This window comes from Ochotona princeps, chromosome 1 (genome assembly GCF_030435755.1).
Source record: "Ochotona princeps isolate mOchPri1 chromosome 1, mOchPri1.hap1, whole genome shotgun sequence".
NCBI classification, from domain to species: Eukaryota; Metazoa; Chordata; class Mammalia; order Lagomorpha; family Ochotonidae; genus Ochotona; species Ochotona princeps.
The window spans coordinates 106,832,281-106,851,273 of record NC_080832.1 but is presented as its reverse complement, the minus strand read 5'-3'; the positions used below and the strand labels follow the sequence as shown (position 1 = coordinate 106,851,273).

The 18,993-nt window shown below is 50.8% G+C and overlaps 1 protein-coding gene across 1 annotated transcript; it reads right to left on the bottom strand.

Annotated features, from left to right (window-relative positions):
- Positions 1-103: 103 nt before the first annotated feature.
- TREML2 (triggering receptor expressed on myeloid cells like 2) lies at positions 104-9,313 on the bottom strand. The gene is made up of 5 exons (XM_004590500.2): positions 9,006-9,313; positions 6,546-6,863; positions 2,093-2,501; positions 1,168-1,274; positions 104-973 (listed from the first exon to the last, which is right to left on the bottom strand). The coding sequence occupies exons 1-5, from the start codon at positions 9,064-9,066 to the stop codon at positions 879-881; spliced, it is 990 nt and encodes a 329-aa protein (XP_004590557.2). The 5' UTR covers positions 9,067-9,313; the 3' UTR covers positions 104-878.
- Positions 9,314-18,993: the final 9,680 nt, after the last annotated feature.

The following is an 18,993-nucleotide window of genomic DNA, read 5'->3' as shown; positions in this document are numbered from 1 at the left end:
CAGGCTGTTCCAGTAGCCTTCATTGTGCCACAAGTGGGGTCCTCTCTCTTTCCAGGGGACAATGAGACCCTAGGGGGTGGGACAGTGATCCAACATCCCAGCATCTGTGGGGTGATCCCTCTCATTCCAGGGCCAGGGTCTCCAGAAACCCTGGAGTGTGGACTCAGCTAGAAGTTCCCTCCAGGAACTTGGATGTGTGACCTCAGGTGCATGGCTTGGGAGAGAGATCCCCCAGTCTGAGAAGGGGCACATCACAGGGGAGGGACACACATAGCAGGCGGCAGCTGTGGAAAGGTGTGCCCTGAAGGCTCCCTGGGCATGGGGGATCAGCAGCCTTAGTCAGGGCAGAAGGCATCCAGGACACCCAGACTGACAGGTGCCTACCCGCTATGGACCCAGCTCCAAGTCACTGTCCCTCTCCTCTTCCACAACAGGGTCTGGGGACACTCCTGCCACTGGGGCTCATGAGTCCCTCTTCCTTCCTCTGAAGGCATGCCATGCGGGGAAGCTGAGGGCTTCACGGTTCCAGGTGGGCAGAGGGCAGCTCTGGCTGTGCCCCGTTCTCGCCTTGGATGGAACATCAGGAGAGCCATTCTCTGTCAGTCAGCAGCATTCTTGGGGGCTCCACTGCCCTCAGCCCAGAGCCCAGCAGCTAGAGCAGCACACAGCACCCCTGGGATACGTCCTGCAGGACCCCCTGAGGGTTGCCTGTTGCTGGGCCCTCCCGGCAGCCCTGGAGAAGGCTTGGAAGGGCGGGGGATAGGGAGCAAACAAGGTGTCCAAGAGCACCTGCAGAGTTCTTCCAACCTCAGCCATTCTTCACATTTCCCCTCACCCCCGGCCTCTTGGGACCCCTCCCAGAGGAGCTCCCACTGCAGTTATGTGGTCTCAAGCCAAGCTAGCTTCTGCAGGAGCTCTGGTCTTCTGGATGGGGCCCTCCAGGGCCTGGCAGGGTTGCGACACATGCTGTAGCCTGCAGAGAAAAATGGGAACTGAAGACAGGTACCCTGCCCCACTCTAAGCACTCCCAAGTCCCTCTCCTGACTCCACCTTTGGTTCCTCCAGATCCTCCCTTTCCTGGCCTCCCCCTCCCTCTCTTGGCACCTCTTACTCCATTGACCAGCTGGGACCCCTGCCCTGGAATGCTGAGGGGTGGGTCCTACTCACTTCCCATGTGTCTCTTCTTCCAAAACCCGTAGACCACCATCAACATCATGGGTGCTGGGAGGAAGGTCAGGGCTACCACGAGCACTGTGACATGAAGATCCTGTTGCCTGAGGAAGTGGGGCAGAGGGAAGGAGATGAGAACCAACCCATGACCACAGCCTCGGTGTGCCCCACGTGAGGGGTCAGTCCTGGGAGGGTGGCCTCCTTCCTTGGGGACACGGTTGTGGTAGAGACAATCACTAACTCAGAGTTGAAGGTAAGATGTCCCAGGCAGAGGAAAGTCACTTCTGCCATGAATGCCCAAAACTTGTCCACAGTGAGGGCAGGGCCTCTGGGTGACCCTCGCTCTGCCCACGGCTGAGGAAGCCCCTCCCAGCGTGCCTGTGCAGCTCCAGGCCCGCACTACTCAGGTGCCCTGTTGGCTTGATGCTTTCCTCTCATCCCTGAAGCCCTCTAGGCCACACACGCACGGCGGGCTCCTTCCACGAAGACAAACATGAGGTGGCACCTAACTACCTCCCCTACGGGGAGCGTCTGACACTAGACAAGGCCCTGCCCATGCGCAGTGTCTGTGGGCGCGACCACATGCTTCGGGGAACCTTCCTTTCTTCCCCCTCATCTCTCCTGCCTCCCTATCACCATGTCTCAGGGCCTGCCACCCCCCAGCTCCTATTCTCCAAGCCGCATCCTTGGCTGGCCCTCACCCTCCTATCCTCCAATGCAGACTCCTCTCATTGCTCACCCCTGACCCTCCTCCCCAGGACCATCCTTACATCACTTCCTCTCTCATCCTTCACATCACTTCCGGTCTCCTTCTGCTGCCTGGGCAACAAATCACACCACGCTCCTGATCCCTAACCCCTCCGGGTCTGCTCAGGCACTGAGAGCTGGCACATAATCCGCCCACACATCCTTCAGCAGGTACCTGAGGGAAGGCAGTCTGTTTTGACACTTTACTGTGGTGGGCAAACTGGTGCTGAGGCGCCTGGGCTTGGTGGGCAGCGGGGCTGGGCTGGCAGGGGAGTACTGCTCCCTAGTACTGCTGGGAGCTGTGGTCATCACTGTCTGTGACCCCGTGGCCCTCCAAGGCCCCATGGTGGTGATGCTGCCATCGGTGGAGCCATGGCCTGTCTCCGAACTGGACCTCGTGGTCTGGGCCGCAGAGGAGGGTGGGAGTCCGGTCATGGTGAGCCGTCCCAAAGTGAACACTGTCACGCCGGAGGTGAGGAAGGCCCTGGGGTCTGATGTGGGGGCTTGAGTTATCGGGACATCATCGCTGCTCTGGAGGACATGGTCCAGGTGTGTCAGCGGGATGCTCCTCTCCGTGGCAGAGGCTGAGGGACCAAAGAGGGAGGCACGTTAAACTGAAGGAGGCCTCAGGACCAGGAACAGATCTTGTACTGTCCCTGCCCACCTCCCCACCTCCAGCCCCCAGACAGCTGTTAGGATGTGGAAGTGGGGGTAGGGACTGTCCTCTCGGGCTGGGGTCCTTTTTTTTTAAGATTTATTTATTTTTATTGCAAAGTCAGATATACAGAGAGGAGGAGAGACAGAGAGGAAGATCTTCCGTCCGATGATTCACTCCCCAAATGACCGCAACGGCCAGTGCTGTGCTGATCCGGAGCCAGGAGTCAGGAACTTCCTCCAGGTCTCTCATGCAAGTGCAGGGTCCCAAGGCTTTGGGCCATCCTCGACTGCTTTCCCAGGCCACAAGCAGAGAGCTGGATGGGAAGTGGAGCTGCCGGAATTAGAACTGGCACCCAAATGGGATCCCGACGCTTTCAAGGCGAGGACTTTAGCTGCTAGACCACCATACCGGGCCCCTGGGGTCCTATTTTTGGACTCTGGGCAGGCAGGTGTGTGTGTGTCTCAGAGAGGTTGGCTAGGAAGGAAGAGGCAGGTGTAGTGAGGAGAGGAGAGGCTGTTGGCCACTTCTTCCAGTAGACACTGCCCTGCCCAACTGCCATCTCTCCTGGCACTTCCCAGACCCTCCTCATTTCTGACAGCCGAAAGTTTTTCTCTAAGGGGATCAAGAGGGACAATTCCACCACCACATAGTTAGCTATTAGGGTCCAGAGATGAGGCAGGGAGGCAGCAAAGACCCAAGATTTCAGACAAAGCAGTAAAGGTGAAGGTCGGGCAGCTTCCTCAGGCACATCCCAGCCAGCACCTCCACCCTCTGCTGGCTTTCTTCTGTGGATGATGAGAGAAGGGAAGGGCTGGGCAGCTTGGTCCGCCGAAAGGACTACCAAGCCTGAGCTCTCAGAATAGGGTGGGTGGCAAAGGAAGAGGCTGGCCTGGTGCCGGCTCTGCCACAGCCTCCCGATCAGCCTCAGAGCCAGCTCCTGGACACCCAGGGCAGTCTTAGAGGGCTGGCCCCAATCCACAGATCACTTCCATCACAACCATTCCCTTCACCTCCTTCCCACCCCAACTCACTAAGGTGCGTGGGAGAGAGACGGCCAGCAGGGGACGATGAAGAGGCTCTCCCAAGATGAGCAGCAGGCAGCCTCTTACATCTTCCACAGGTGCCTGGGGCCATGACACCTGGGCAATCTTGTGTTCCAGAAGAGTTTGGAATTGAGGTGAGGAACTTTTGGGGGGCATTCTAGTAACTGGAAAAGACTGCAGTTAAACTTGCCCCAGACGGTCCTGCTGAGGTGCAAGGGAAGAGCTGGCACAACGTGATAGGGAAAACGACCAGAGAATACAGAGCCATTTCACACTGGCATCCTTACAAAGATGGCTATGATGTGATTTCAACCCCTGCGGCAGAACTGGAGAGCGGAGGCAGGAGACTGGGCCCCCGTTTGGGAATGAGCATTGTCCCCAGTCCAGACCTTGGGAGAACCGTGGTCACGGCAGCAAGGACTGGGTAATAAGTCTAACAGGAATTGGTTGCGTGACTGCAGGCTCCTTTGCCAGCTCCTTACTCTTTTTATGACTTGTAAATGCCGGGGCTGGGGTGGGGGGAGCAGCATGATGGTTCAATAGGCTGATCCTCCAATTGCCGGTGCCATCATCCCAGATGGGCACCAGTTCATATCCTAGCTTCTTCACTTCCCATCTAGCTCCCTGCTTATGGCCTGGGAAAGCAGTAGAAGATGGCCCAAGTACTCAAACTCCAGCTTCCACATGGGGACCTGGAAGAAACTCCTGGCTCCTGGTTCCTGGCCTCAGAACGGCCCAGCTCTGGCTGTTGTGACCATTTGGGGAGGGAACTGGTGGATAGAAGATCTTTCTCTCTCTGCTGAGCCCATGGCATTTTTTTATATTGTGAAACAGATTTTACAATATTTTTTTAAAATGCCATGGGCTCATGTCCTGGTTCTTTGTCCTTCTCTCTTCTCTTCCTCAAGGGAGACGCTTGATATCCCCTTGATTCTTTAAAACATTTAGTCGAGGGAGAATTCACATCCCATGAAACATACCCATTTGTAGTGTAAAGTTCAGTCAGCTGTCGTACCCTGACGAGGTCATATGTGCAATCAGTGTTCTACAATCAACGTGACAACATTTCCATCACCTTAGAAAGAAACCCTTGGCCCCCCGTCTCTGCCCTGTGCTTGCCTCTTTTCCCCCTTGTCATCCGGTCACCCACATACATGGCAGGAACCCAAACACGTGGGCCATTTTCTACTGCTTTCCCCAGGCCGTTAGCATGAGCTGGGTCGAAAAGGAGCAATCAGGATTTGAACAAGCACCCATATGGAATGCCAGGATCTTAGGCAGTGACCCACTAGACAGAATGAGGGCCCCACCTATGACTTTTTTAAAAAGATTTATTTGTTTTTTATTGCAAAGTCAGATATACAGAGAGGAGGAGAGACAGAGAGGAAGATCTATCCAATGATTCACTCTCCAAGTGGCCTCAATGGCCGGAACTGAGCCGATCCATAGCCAGGAGCCAGGAGCCTCTACCGGGCCTCTCACGCGGGTGCAGGGTCCCAAGGCTTTGGGCCGTCCTCAACTGCTTTCCCATGCCACAAGAAGGGAGCTGGATGGGAAGCAGGGCTGCCGGGATTAGAACTGGCGCCCATATGGGATCCTGAGGACTTTAGCCATCAGGCTATTACACGGGGCCATACATATGACTTAAGATCTCCTGTCCTTCATCTGCAAAATGGTGACAGTAGGGCCCAACACAATGGCACAATTGGCTAATCACCACCCCTTAAGTGCTGGCATCCCATATAGGTGCCAGTTCATGTCCCAGCTGCTCTACTTCCCATCCAGCTCCCTGCCTGTGGCCTGGGAAAAGAGCAGAGGATGGCCCAAAGCCTTGGGACCCTGCACCTGCGTGGGAAACCAAGCAGAAATTCCTGGCTCCTGGCTTCAAATCAGTTCAGCTCAGGCCATTGCTGCTATCTGGGGAGTAAATCAGTGGCTAGAAGATCTTTCTCTCTGTCTCTTCTCTCTGTAACTCTGCCTTTCAACTAAAAAATGAATTAATCTCTCTCTTTTTTTTTTAATGCTGACAGTAATTCCCAAGAACGAATCAGTAAAAGCACTTTGAAAACCCTTTGGCAGGTCCAGCATTGTGGCTCAGTGGGTTAAGCTGCCAGTTAAACTTAAAACTCCCATATAAGATTGTCTGTTTGAATCCCAGCTGCTTAATTTCTGATCCAGCTCTTTGCTAACACACCTGAGAAAGCCACAGAAGATGGCCTAAGACTTGGAGACCTCCCACCCATGTGGGAGGGCCAGATTGAGTTCCAGGCTCTAGGCTTCAGCTTGTCCCAGCCCAGGCTGTTAGGCAGTAAACCAATATAGTTGGAAGATCTTTTTCTCTCTCCCCTACCCTCACCCTCTCTGTTATTCTGCCTTCCAACTAAGTACATCTTTGTTTTTTTTTTTTTTAAGATTTATCTATTTTATTAGAAAGTCAGATTTACAGAGAGAAGGAGAGATGAAGAGGAAGATCTTCCACCTGCTGGTTCACTACCCAAGCAGCCACAAAGGCCAGAGCTGAGCCATTCTGAAGCCTGCAGGCAGGAGCCTCCTCTGGGTCTCCACGCAGGTGCAGCGTTCCCAAGGCCTTGGGCCATCCTCTGCTGCTTTCCCAGGCCACAAGGAGGGAGCTGGATGGGAAGTGGAGCATCCAGGACACAAACCAGCGCCCATCTGGGATCCTGGTGGTGTGTGCAAGGAGAGGATTTTTGTCACTGGGCTACTGTACTGGGTCCCAACTAAGTGAATCTTAAAAAAAAAAAAAAAAAAAAAAAAAAAAAAAAAAAAAAAAGGAAGGTGGGAAGGAGGAGAGGAGGGAGGAAGTGTCACACCAAATTGGTGGATTACTGTTGTTACGAAGCTTGATGTTCGTGGTCTGCAGGGCAACGAGGCTGACCCATCCATCCCAGTGCCTAGCAGGTTCTCACCTGGGGACACCTCCAGCTGGATTCCCATCATGGGGTACAGCATCCCAGAGCTGTTACGCATGCACCAGTATCTTCCCGAGTCCTGTTGCTTGAGGGCATGCATGGTGATGTTGACCACCCTGGCCCGGGTGTCATCTTGTAGCAAGTAGCGGGGCCCCTTCACCCAGAGCCGGGTGAACCCAGGCTCGCATTTCTTCCTCCTGATTTTGCACCAGACCTTGCCATCCACGCGGTTTTTGCGTCCCTTGTAGGAGCACTGCACGGACAGCGTCTCCCCCTCCCGGTGCTGCACTTTGGTGTACACGTCGGCCGGCGGACCTGGGGAGACAGCAGCTTGTCAAGACAGGAGGAGGAAGGTAGCTTGGACTTGAAAATAGTAGTGCGGGGAGAGAAAGGAGGCATGTGGCCCAGCTGTGGCGGAACTCGCAGTGTTTGGGGGGAAGTACATCCCTCCTCTAGGGAACCCCCTCCGCCCCGGTCTGGTGAGAACAGACAGACCCTGTGTGGCCAGTTTCTATTGTGACACAGGTGTCACAGGCCTCTCCTTCATGCCTTTCCCAACCTGATGGTGGAGACAGGGAATTCCCGGTCGAAGGGAGGAAACAATCAATGTGTAGCTTTCTCATAGAAAACATTTCCTAGGCACTTTGTGAAGATGGTGCATATACAGGTGGGTCTTAGGATGTTCCAACACACCGGGACTGGAAGATTCTACAGTTACGTATGGTTTGTCTGCACTATCTTGTTCTGCGTGCACAGATGTGCCTCATGCCCTCTGTAATCTACCATCTGGTGGGGAGACCAGGACATGGAGCAGCGACTTGGCTCAGGGGACAGAGAGGAGACAGCTGTGGTGGGATCCCTCTGTCTAGCCACTGCAAGCTCATCAGTCACTTATCTACTGCCATCCCAGGAACTTTCACAAGTGCACACACACACACACACACACACACACACACACACACACACACAGTCTCTCCCTTGTGGTATGGAATACAGAACATACATTCTGGAATCAAAAATAAGAGTTGTGTGAACATCCTGGTTCCAGGGCTCGGTGCCATGCAACACCAGCATCCCATATCAGAGCACCAGTGCAAATCAAGGTTACTCTGCTTCCAACCCAGCTCGCAGTTAAAGTACCTGGGAAAGTAGTAAGAGATGCCCTAAGTGCCCCAAGTCCCCTGCCATCCACATGAGAGACCCAGAAGGAGTTCCAGGCTCCTCACATTGGTCTGGCCCAGCTCTGACTGTTGTAACCATTTGAGGATTGACCCAGAAGGTAGATCTCTTGTGCGTGCATCTCTCTCTCTCTCTCTCTCTCTCTCTCTCTCTCTCTCTCTCTCTTACTCTCTGTCACCCTTTCAAGTAAATCAAACAATATTTATCTCTGTATATACAGGTACATAAACCCAAGCGGCGGCACCCACAATGTGGGCAGCTCCCTCACCCTCTCTGCTATTTTATCTGTCCAGAGGGAATCACATGGCCCTCCTCATAGGCTTCTGTGAGGATTACACCCCAGGATCTTGTCTAGAACTTAGTAGATACCCAAGGCTCAATGCACACCGTTTTCTCCAATAGCAAGTAGTTTTCCAATGGAGAAATCAGAGAGAGCTATTATGGTGCCAAGGGCCCAGGAACCTGCAGATCTGTTCCAGTTTCCATTCTAGCAGCCACTATAGCCAGACAAGGCTGTGGGCCAGGGAACACCTGTATAAGCAGCACAATGTCACCTGTCAGCTAAACAGAGGGGCCCAACAAGTGTTGACAGGGGTGGGTGGCTTCTTACACCCCTCTCATGACTCTTCCATTAGACTGTGAGCTAGATACACAGGGTCTGTGTCCCCAATAGACTGAGACAGGGTTGTGGCGGGAGGCGAGGAGTACCTGGAAAGTGGGTTTTGGCAACTCCTATGGCATCCAGAACTCAACAGGAAGTGGTAAGTTGATTGCCATCCCAGCAAGGGAGGCAGGAATGGGCGAGGCCCCTTGGGAGCCTCCATAGCAGTGGGGTGGGATAGGTTACCTTCAGGACACGGGGCAGGGACCGGATGTGGCATCAGCATTCTGAGAAAAAGGGAGTTCAAAGCGTTCCATGATGCAATGACTCTTGTCAGAAAAAGAACAGCTTTCCCGACAGAGGCCAAGGACAAGCGAAGGCTAACTCAGGATGCAGGTTCAGGCCCTGAAGGTGCCCAGCCGATAAGAGGGCCACGGTAGAGGGCCCTGGGCTTTCCATTCCTTGTGGGGCCTGGCCTGGTTTTGCTGGGGTGAGGAAGCAAATTTGAGCACAGAACACACCCATTGGTCTCTGATCAACAGCTGCTGAACCAGCCCCAGCCCACCAAATGTGAAATGAGGTCACTGGGCAAGGAGAATCCCAGAGAGAAGACCGCGCTGGAGGGCCCACATTACCACTCCCTCCCCTACGTCAGCCCAGCTCGCTCCTGCTCTCACCTGAGACGCAACCCTGTGGCCACAGCAACAGCAGCAGCAGCAGCAGCACCACGGGGGCCATGGCCCCATCCAGTCGGAGTGATCACAGACCCAGCCAGGAGGGGCCAGAGCCCTCCGGGGATCTAAGGCCGGAGCACAGGCCAACGCAGGACATGTCACTGAGCCAGGCAGACCAGGAGCTGGGCTCTTAAAAGTGAAATTGTTCATTTAGGGAAGTGAGGCAGTGCAGGACCCACTGCCATGGGCAGACCGCAGGGGCCAGCTGAGCCTATCAGGAGGACCGCAGGGGTGGCAGTTTCCGCCCTCTTCCTCGGAACTTCAGACAGGTGTGGCTGCTCCACCCAGTGTGGGGCCCCCTGCCCAGGGGAGGCTGCTGGGGTTAGACAGCGTCCCCGCCCTTCCTGGGGGTGTCTCCTGGTTTGAGGCAGGGGTTACCCCTGTGAGGATTCTGGGACCTCTGGCACAAACTTCTAGACTCTCCTGGGGTCAGAAAGCCGAGGCAGGATTCTCAGGCTGCAGAGGGACCCCTGGACTACACACACACACACACACACACACACACACACACACACACACACATGCTCACAAAGCAAGTCCTTGTCAATGCGCCTTTATTCACTCATTCATTGGCCCGATACATTCATTCTGAAGCCTGACGATGTGTCTTTCTCCCAGATCTCTGGGCTACTTGCCAAGGTACCTCCTGCTCACTGTGGTCAATAACCTCACATGTGCAGTCTTATTTTTGTCACAGTGGTTGGGGCGGGGTGGTTAGGGGAAGAGAGGAAATGTAAATTATAAAACTCAGAGCATCGGGTCGGTATTCGGGAGGAACTCCTGGGCCCTCATCCCTGAGCACTCATACCTTGACTTCACTCTGTTACACACACACACACACACACACACACTCTACACTCCCCCGCCCATGTGCCTACACACACACACACACACACACACACACACACACACACCATATGCATATACCCACCCCAACTGCCTTTCTCACGTCCTTTCCCCATCCCTCCACCTCCCCTCCTACAGTCTACTCACCCACCAGCTCTCTCTAGACTCCTACTTCCTCTGGCAGGCTTCCCACAACCACTCCCCCAGTGCCTCCCCTCACCCACTTCTCAGAAAGCCACGCCTCCAGAGCTCTTCCTTCCCTGGCCCTGGCCCCCATCGGCACACAGGCATGCCCTCTCCACTTCCTGCTACTCAACCCTATCTCTCTTCTACAGCCAGTGGCTCCAGCTGAAATGACCCAGCACTTGGCCCGAGACCCCGCCCTTCCCTCAGAATGCTCGGCACTGAAAATCAGAAGGCTTGACTTGCAGGGACCACAAAGACCCCTGGGGCCACGTGGGACCCCTGGGTTCCCCTCCTCACCTGCATCATCTTCCTAGAGTGCAAGTCCTGGAGCAAATCTGGCCATTGTCTTAAGCTGAGCTTGGAGGTCAAACTCCAACCAAACAAATTTCATCTTTGCTGACCTCAAAGTTTATACTCTCTGGACTCAGTCATTCATGTATTTGTTCTTTTCAGGGTTTTTATTATTTATATATTTATTTCAAAAGGAGAGAGATAAAACACTTTGATCTGCTCATTCACTCCCCAAAGGCCCAAAATAACCAGGACTGGTCCAGACGGAAGCTAGCTGCTGTAAATTCAATCCAGGTCTTTTGCGTGGGTGGCAGGAACCCATAAGTCCGCCTTAGCAGGAAGCTGGTATCAGGAGCCAGAGTGAGGAATCAAACCCAGGTATTCTGATCAGGAAGTAGGGTCTTATCCGCCAAATGCCCACCCCCGTCTGTGCCTCATTGCTGTGTCCAGAGCGGGCACTGGGGATCTAGGAATGAGATGCACCCTCTCTCTCTGCCCACAGAGGACGTGCTATGCTTCTTCATTCCTCCTTGCTTTGCTGACAGCTTCTCCCCAGTCCACAGCTGGCTGAGAGCAGAGGCTCCTCACCAACCCCTGACACACGTGGTGTTTTCCTCATCCCTTGCCTCCATAGGCACAGTGAAGGGCCCCTGGAGCAGGTGAGGGAGGCACTGTGACAATTGGGCCCAACCACTCATTGGCTGGTACAGAAAATATCCAAGACTCCTTCAGGGAATTTGGAAGTAGGTATCCAAATTTCCAGGAGGGAGGAGGAAGGGAGGAATGTATACTTACAATTTTGTGCGCAAAATAATTTAAGATAGCATATTTTTTCTTTCTTTTTTTTTCAGCTAAAAATTAAAGCTTAAATACCAGTATTGTGGCACCCTGGTCCAAGGACCAGCCTGAGCTCCAGCTGCTCTGCTTCTGATCCAGCTCCCTGCTAACGCACCTGGAATGGAGGTAGAAGATGACACAATTGCTTGGGCCTCTGTTACCCATGTGGGAGTTGTGGGAGTTCAGGATGGAGTTCCTGGCTCCTGGCATCAAACTGGTCCAGTTTTGGCTGTTGCACAACCATCTGGGGCGTGAACCAGTGAATCTCTCTCTCTCTTTCTCTCTCTCCTCTCTCCCCCCTCGTGTGCCACTATACCTTTCTAATAGTAAATAAATGCTGGTTAAAATTTTAAGGTCTAGGGCCCAGCATGGTAGCCTACTGGCTGAAGTCCTCACCTTGCATGCGCCAGGATCCTGTATGGGCACCAGTTTCTATCCCAGCTGCTCCACTTCCCATACAGCCCCCTTGCTTGTGGCCTGGGAAAGCAGTCAAGGACAGCCCAAAGCCTTGGGACCCTGCACTCACATGGGAGACCAGAAGGAAGCACCTGGCTCCTGGTTTCAGATCGGCTCAGTTCCGGTTGTTGCAGCCACTTGGGAGGTGAACCAGTGGACAGAAGATCTTTCTATCAGTCTCTCCTTCTCTCTGTAAATCTAACTTTCCAATAAAAATAAATCTTTAGGGCCCGGCGGCGTGGCCTAGCTGCTAAAGTCCTCGCCTTGAAAGCCCCGGGATCCCATATGGGCGCTGGTTCTAATCCCGGCAGCTCCACTTCCCATCCAGCTCCCTGCTTGTGGCCTGGGAAAGCAGTCGAGGACAGCCCAAACCTTTGGGACCCTGCACCCGTGTGGGAAACCCGGAAGAGGTTCCTGGTTCCCGGCATCGGATCGGCGCGCACCGACCCGTTGCGGCTCACTTGGGGAGTGAAACATCGGATGGAAGATCTTCCTCTCTGACTCTCCTCCTCTCTGTATATCCGGCTTTCCAATAATAATAAAATCTTGAAAAAAAAAATAAATAAATCTTTAAAAAATGCCTAATTTGTGTGCTGTAGAAATCATTTTAGTGGACAGTTCTGGAGCTGCAAGAGTCCATGCTGTCCCATGCCCTGTACTGTAACCAGCACCCCAAGAAACTCGTCCTCCCCCGACTGTCTTTCACAAGCCTGAGAGCCAGTTTCTTGGTCCCTGCCAAACACCTACCTGGGCCTTTCTTTCCCCTTTCCTTTCTTTCTTTCTGTCTTTCTTTCTTTCTTTCTTTTTCTTTCTTCCTTTCTTTTCTTCCTCAGACTGCGTTACTCCAGTCTAAAAGCCAGCATCTTCAAGTCTCTCTTTGCTCCACTTATTTGTATTTTTTTGGTAGGAAGTTGGACTACATTCTTCTTATAAATTTAATTCATTTAAAAATTTTTAAAGATGTATTTATTTTTATTAGATAGGCAGATTTACAGACAGAAGGAAATACAGAAAGACCTTCCATCTACTGACTCACTCCCCAAATAGCCACAATGGGTAGAGCTGAGCCAGTCCAAAGCCAGGAGCCAAGAGCTTCTTCCAGTGCACTCCATAGGATGTGAGGGCAATCTGGTTGCGACATCTGTCACCCCATTGATCGCCAGGGTTGATTCGGCTGATCTGGCTGGCTAGGCGGGTGTCCCCTTCCTCCCTCACCTCTCCATGTGTGTCCCTCCCGAAGCTGCACACTCGGTCGAAGAGGACGACCATGCCCGCTAGAGGAGGACTGGTCTTTGGTCAAGGTATATGAGTAGCTGCGCTCCCCTGCTAGAACCTCCAAACAAGCTCTCAAGGTCCAATGCGCTCCATGTGGGTAACAGAGTCCCAAGGGTTTGAGCCATTCTCTACTGCTTTTCCAGGCCAAGAGCAGAAAGCTGGATGGGAAGTGGAGCAGCCGGGACATGATCCAGCACCTATATAGGACTTGGTGCTTACAGGTGGAGGATTAGCTTGTTGAGCCACCACACCATGCCTTTTTCTGCTCCAGTTCCCATCACCTTCTGCTGTGTGGGTCGCATCTCCCTATGCCTCTAATAAGATAGGTGTGATCACACTCAGTGCCTTTCCTCATAATCCAGATAACCCCAGCCCTCCCCCACTCAGATCAAGGTCCTTAACTCCATCAGCAAGGGCCCCCTCCTGCCTGTGAATTGATCATAGACCCAGACGCTAGGATGTGGATAGCTTTAAAAAAATTTTTTTTTAACTGTAAAGGCAGATCAGATTTATGGAGAGAAGGAGAGACAGAGAAAGATCTTCCATCTGCTGCTCCACTCCCCAAGTGATTGCAATGGCCGGAGATGAGTTGTACCACAGCCAGGAGCCAGGAGTTTCCTCCAGATCTCCCACATGAGTTCAGGGTCCCAAGGCCTGGACCATCCTCCACTGCTTTCCTAGGTCACAAGCAGGGAACTGGATGAGAAGTGGAGCAGCCAGAACACAAACTGTCTGGCACTCACATGGAATCCCAGGGGGTTCAAGATGAAGATTTTAGCCATTGTGCCCTCACACCAAGCCTAGCCAAAAAAAAAAAAAAAAAAAAAAGAAGCAAATTACATTCCTGCAGCCCAGACAATCTCTGATCTTCTTGCTGTCTTTTAGATTGCTTTTATTCTGAACATTTCATCAAAGCTTAATTGAACATACATGTTTCTTGTGACTGAAGTCATTCATGTAACAGAGCTTTCAGGTTTGTTTGTGTTGTATCAGTATTTGCTATACAAGTTGTGTTACTTCTTCTAAGTGGCTGAATCATAGTCCATTGAAAAGACATATGTGTGTGTCTCTCTGTGTAGTTTATGTACCAGTTGGTGGACATTTGATTTATTTGTTCTCTGGCTATGGTGAACAGTACTACTTTAAAGCTAGTACAAGCTTTTGTGTGAGCATGTATTCTCATTTCTCTTGGGTATGTTTTGAAGAATAGAATCCCTGGGTCATGTAATGGCTTAGTTTAGCATTTTGAGGCATTGCCAAATAATTTTCAAGTGGCTGCATCATTTTATACCCTCATCAGGGATGTATGAGGGTCGTAATAACATTTGTAGTGTCCGTCTTTGAAACCAGGGTGCAGGGTGTGAAGCACAGTTGGGGCTACCCTCTGAGAGGAGCATCAGGAGGCAGTTCTGCCATCATGTCAATACTACGAGCTGTACTTCTGCAGTGCTGAGTGGGGGAGCCTTGACACACCCACAGCCTCCACAATGTGGTACCGCAGTGAATACTTCAAGCAATTGTAGCAGTGAAAAGTACAGTGTTCCGGGGTGCACAGTAAGCTTATGGGACCACTGTCCTGAATGTGTTCCAACACTGATTGAAACGTTACTTAGCAGGTGACTGTATTATCTGTGGTTTACATTCGAGTTACCTAGTAACCAAAGGCCTTGAGCAACTTTTCATGTATCTTCTTTCATCTGTACATATTTAGAAAAATGTCTACTTACATTCTGTGCTCCTTTTAGATTGAACTGTTTGTCTTTCAGCACAAGAAAAATGTGCTACATCACTTTGGCTTCCACTTTTTCAGATGACAAATTCACTGCAGCTAGACTTCATGTCCCTGTGTAAGGAATGTCTCGTTTCTCTCTGGCTGCTTTTTCTCTTTGTAGCTGGAAGTTTGTCTTGTGTATTTCTACGAGTCTGTCCCACTGGGGGGACTTAAATCTGCTCTTCAGAAGTTTCTGACTCTTGCCAACAATGATAAGTCCTCACACGTTTCTCCCAATACTTTCTCCATTTCCCACGCCGTGTCTTTCACGGCAGAAACTCAGATGAGCCAGATGCTGGCATTGTCCTTGTGCCTTCAATCTCAGGATCCTGCTTGGCTCTGTTGCTTAGACTGAGTAAATTCTATTGCTCTATCTTCAAGCTCACCAAGTCTCTCTTCTGTCATCTTCACTCTGCTGTGGAGTCCCTTCACCTGGCAGCCACTACTGAGCCCCAGGGAAAAGGAAAGGAGGAGAGCAAGAGGAGAGTGGGTCTGGCTGAACTGTGGCCTGCTCCTGTGTGTCCCTGAGCAAGACCCCTTGTGGCTGCCCTAAAGTGACTAAGAAGGGAGGATGGACCCAGCAATGGGGGACAGGGCCAACAGGGGTCTCCCTGGCTGAGAGGAGACCAGGTCATAAAGGGACAGAGAAGTTGGAAGGGGAAAGGGCTGGCTATGGAAGAGCTGGGGGATGGGATTTCATAGGGTGAGAGGAGCTCTCACTGACCAGGTCAGGAAGGACAAGGCCACCACCTGAGGCATGCAGTCACCGAGGCCAGAAAAGCAAATCAGGTTTACTTAGAGGGGAGGTCTCAGGATCAGAGTTGATGGGCCAGGGATTGCAAGAGACCTCCCAGGACCTAGTGGACAGGGGGCCTGGTCCCTTGCCCTGTCTTTGATCTTAAGCAGCTGGTCAGGTTCCATGTAATCCCCAGGGACCTCCTTTTCTCAGTTGTGATGCCTTGAACTGATCCCAAAGATGCTCTTGAGTCTGAATCCGCACCCCTCCCTGCTGATTCACACCTGCATGGTGGGGAGAGGGCGCCCCCTAGGCCCTCACTATTGGCATTGCATCCCTACCAGCTCCCAGCATCAAGGTATCCAAGCTTGGCCAGTGTCAAAGTGGGCCGTTTCCGGCGGTTGTAATTGACCTAGTTTTTGATTATTGATGATCACAAATATCACAGTTGGCACCTTTTGGATATCTTCTGAAGGCATATGTGCTTTGTGCGCATTAGCCATTTCCCCTGGGCCTACGGTCCAACTCCAGTAAATTGGCATCAGCTTTTGGCTGCTATAGACTGCTTTGCAGGGCTCCTTGCAGAACTTGTCAGTTCGTTTTCCCCAGTTTGTCATCTACGGGGGACCTCTGCCACACAGTAGAATCCTCCGTCCTGATGGAATCAAATTGATTTTCTCTTTGCCTTATGATCTGTCCTCACTCCAAGACTTTGCAGATTTTCATCTGCAGTGACATGTTGCTTTGTTTGTTTTTATTTACTTCTCTACTTTGTAACTTTATGTGCCCTATACATGATTTGAATCCATCTTAAATTTGTATTTGCTAGGCAGCTATTCATATTAGGTAGGAAACTTGAGTTTAGGGTTTTTTTTATGTTTAAGTGTGTTCTACCAGTTTTCTTAAGGGTATGAGTCTAATCAGAGGTCCCCCTACTCCACTGGTTCATGGTGTTACCTGATCACAAAATATATTCCCATATATACAAGGGAACTTTTAAACATTTGTGGGAAATGCAATTAAAGGATACATTTATTCTGCAAACAAAAAATCTTTTAGAATCTGTACATATGAGGGGATCTTCACAAGTCTAGAATCAAGTGTTTTGAATGTGACGTAGATGCCTGCTTCCCACATCAGCATACCTGCTGTGGTTCCCAGATTCAATTTCTGATTCCGCCTTCCTGCTAATACAGAACCTTGGGAGCAGTGCTGATGGTTGAAGCAATTGGGTTCTTGTCGCCCACGTGGGAGTCCTGGATCAAGTCTCTGCTTCCCCTTTGCATCAGTCATTGCAAGCATTTAGGAGAATGAATCAGCAGAAGGGATCTCTCTCGTTCTCTGACTTTCAGATGAATAAAACTTTTGAAACTAAAAAGATTAGTTATGCCCTCTGAAAAACCATCAGAGTCCTGAATTTTCTGTAAAAATGGGTCTTTTTGAAATGTTTTAGTTTCTTTCATATTTAACAACCTATTCAAATTTCTTTCTTCTGATGTTCATCTTGACTTTTATATACATATTTTATTTTTAAAATTTTTTTATATATTTTTTTTTATTCATTGATTACATTGTATTATGTGATACAGTTTCGTTGGAACTGGGAATCACCCCACCCTTCCCCCCGCCCTCCCCTCTTGTGGAATGTTCCACCTTGTTGCGTATCCACTGATCAAGTACAGTTGAGAGTCCCTCTTTGCAAGCATAAACTAAACATAGAGTCCAACATCTTATAGTCCAATCTAGTTCCTCAGCTTCCTGGGGAGACCTGTCCGGTCCGAGGGCAGAACCATCAGATTATCAACCTGATCAATTAAAGGCTCCAACATACCCCCAGCAACAATTAGCTTCGTTGTGTAACTGATAGTTATAGTATTGAGTAACCACTATGTTAAAAACAATTGCAATTTCTTAACCATCTTCTGTGATCACCTCATTGTCAATTCAGTTTTAGTTTATACACAACATATAACATAATATACATAAAATAACATGTTTTACATAACATCATATCCTCTTAAATTAACGCAAACATGTGGTATCTGACCTTTTGGGATTGGCTCATTTCTCTTAGCATTATGGTTTCCAGCTTGGCCCATTTGGCCACAAAGAACTGCATTTTGTTTTTTTTAATAGCTGAGTAATATTCCATGGAGTAAATGAACTATAGCTTTCTTATCCAGTCTTCTGCTGATGGGCATTTCGGTTGCTTATATACATATTTTAAATATTTATTTATTTGTAAGAGTTACAGAGAGGGAGAGAGAATTAGAAAAAAAGTGAAATTGGGCCCGGCGGCGTGGCCTAGCGGCTAAAGTCCTCGCCTTGAACGCCCTGGGATCCCATATGGGCACCGGTTCTAATCCCGGCAGCTCCACTTCCCATCCAGCTCCCTGCTTGTGGCCTGGGAAAGCAGTCGAGGTCGGCCCAAAGCATTGGGACCCTGCACCCGTGTGGGAGACCAGGAAGAGGTTCCTGGTTCCCGGCTTCGGATCGGCGCATACCGGTCCGTTGCGGCTCACTTGGGGAGTGAATCATCAGACGGAAGATCTTCCTCTCTGTCTCTCCTCCTCTGTGTATATCTGGCTGTAATAAAATGAATAAATCTTTTTAAAAAATCATAGAAAATATTGAGGCTGGTGGTATAGCTTAGAGGGTTAGGCCACTCAATAGCTGCGACGCTGAGACACCGGGACCCTGTTGGGACAGCAATTTGAGCCCAGGATGCTCCACATTTTTTTTTTTTAAAGATTTATTTATTTTTTTTATTACAAAGTCAGATATACAGAGAGGAGGAGAGACAGAGAGGAAGATCTTCCGTCCGATGATTCACTCCCCAAGTGAGCCGCAACGGGCCAGTACGCGCCGATGCGAAGCTGGGAACCTGGAACCTCTTCCAGGTCTCCCACGCGGGTGCAGGGTCCCAAAGCTTTGGGCCGTCCTCGACTGCTTTCCCAGGCCACAAGCAGGGAGCTGGATGGGAAGTGGCGCTGCCGGGATTAGAACCGGCGCCCACATGGGATCCCGGGGTGTTCAAGGCGAGGACTTTAGCCGCTAGGCCACGCCGCTGGGCCCTTCTTGTACATTCTTGATCTTGTTCCACCATTTGGCGAAGACATTCTGTATCCCATTAATTCTTTGGAATTTACTTATGTTTCTTTGATCCTCATTCAAAGTTGACTTTGATCAGTTTTCTTCCTGTATTTGAAGGAAAGTGCAAGAAAATGTCATGAAGTTCGTGGAATGCAGTTAAAAATATCTGAGGGGTTGACATTGTGATGCAGCAGGTGAAGCCACTGCCGATGATGCCATCGTGCTGTATTGCGGATGTGCCTGGGAAGGTTGTGCAGGGCGACCCAAGTACTCAGGCCCTTGCCACACACGTGAGAGATTAGCATGGAGTTCCTGGATCCTGGTCCAGTCTCCATGATCCATGGCTAATTTGGGAGTGAACTAGTGAATGGAAGATCTATGTTTTCCCTTCTTTCTGTCACTCTGTCTTTCAAATAAACAAGTGAATAAAACCTTCAAAC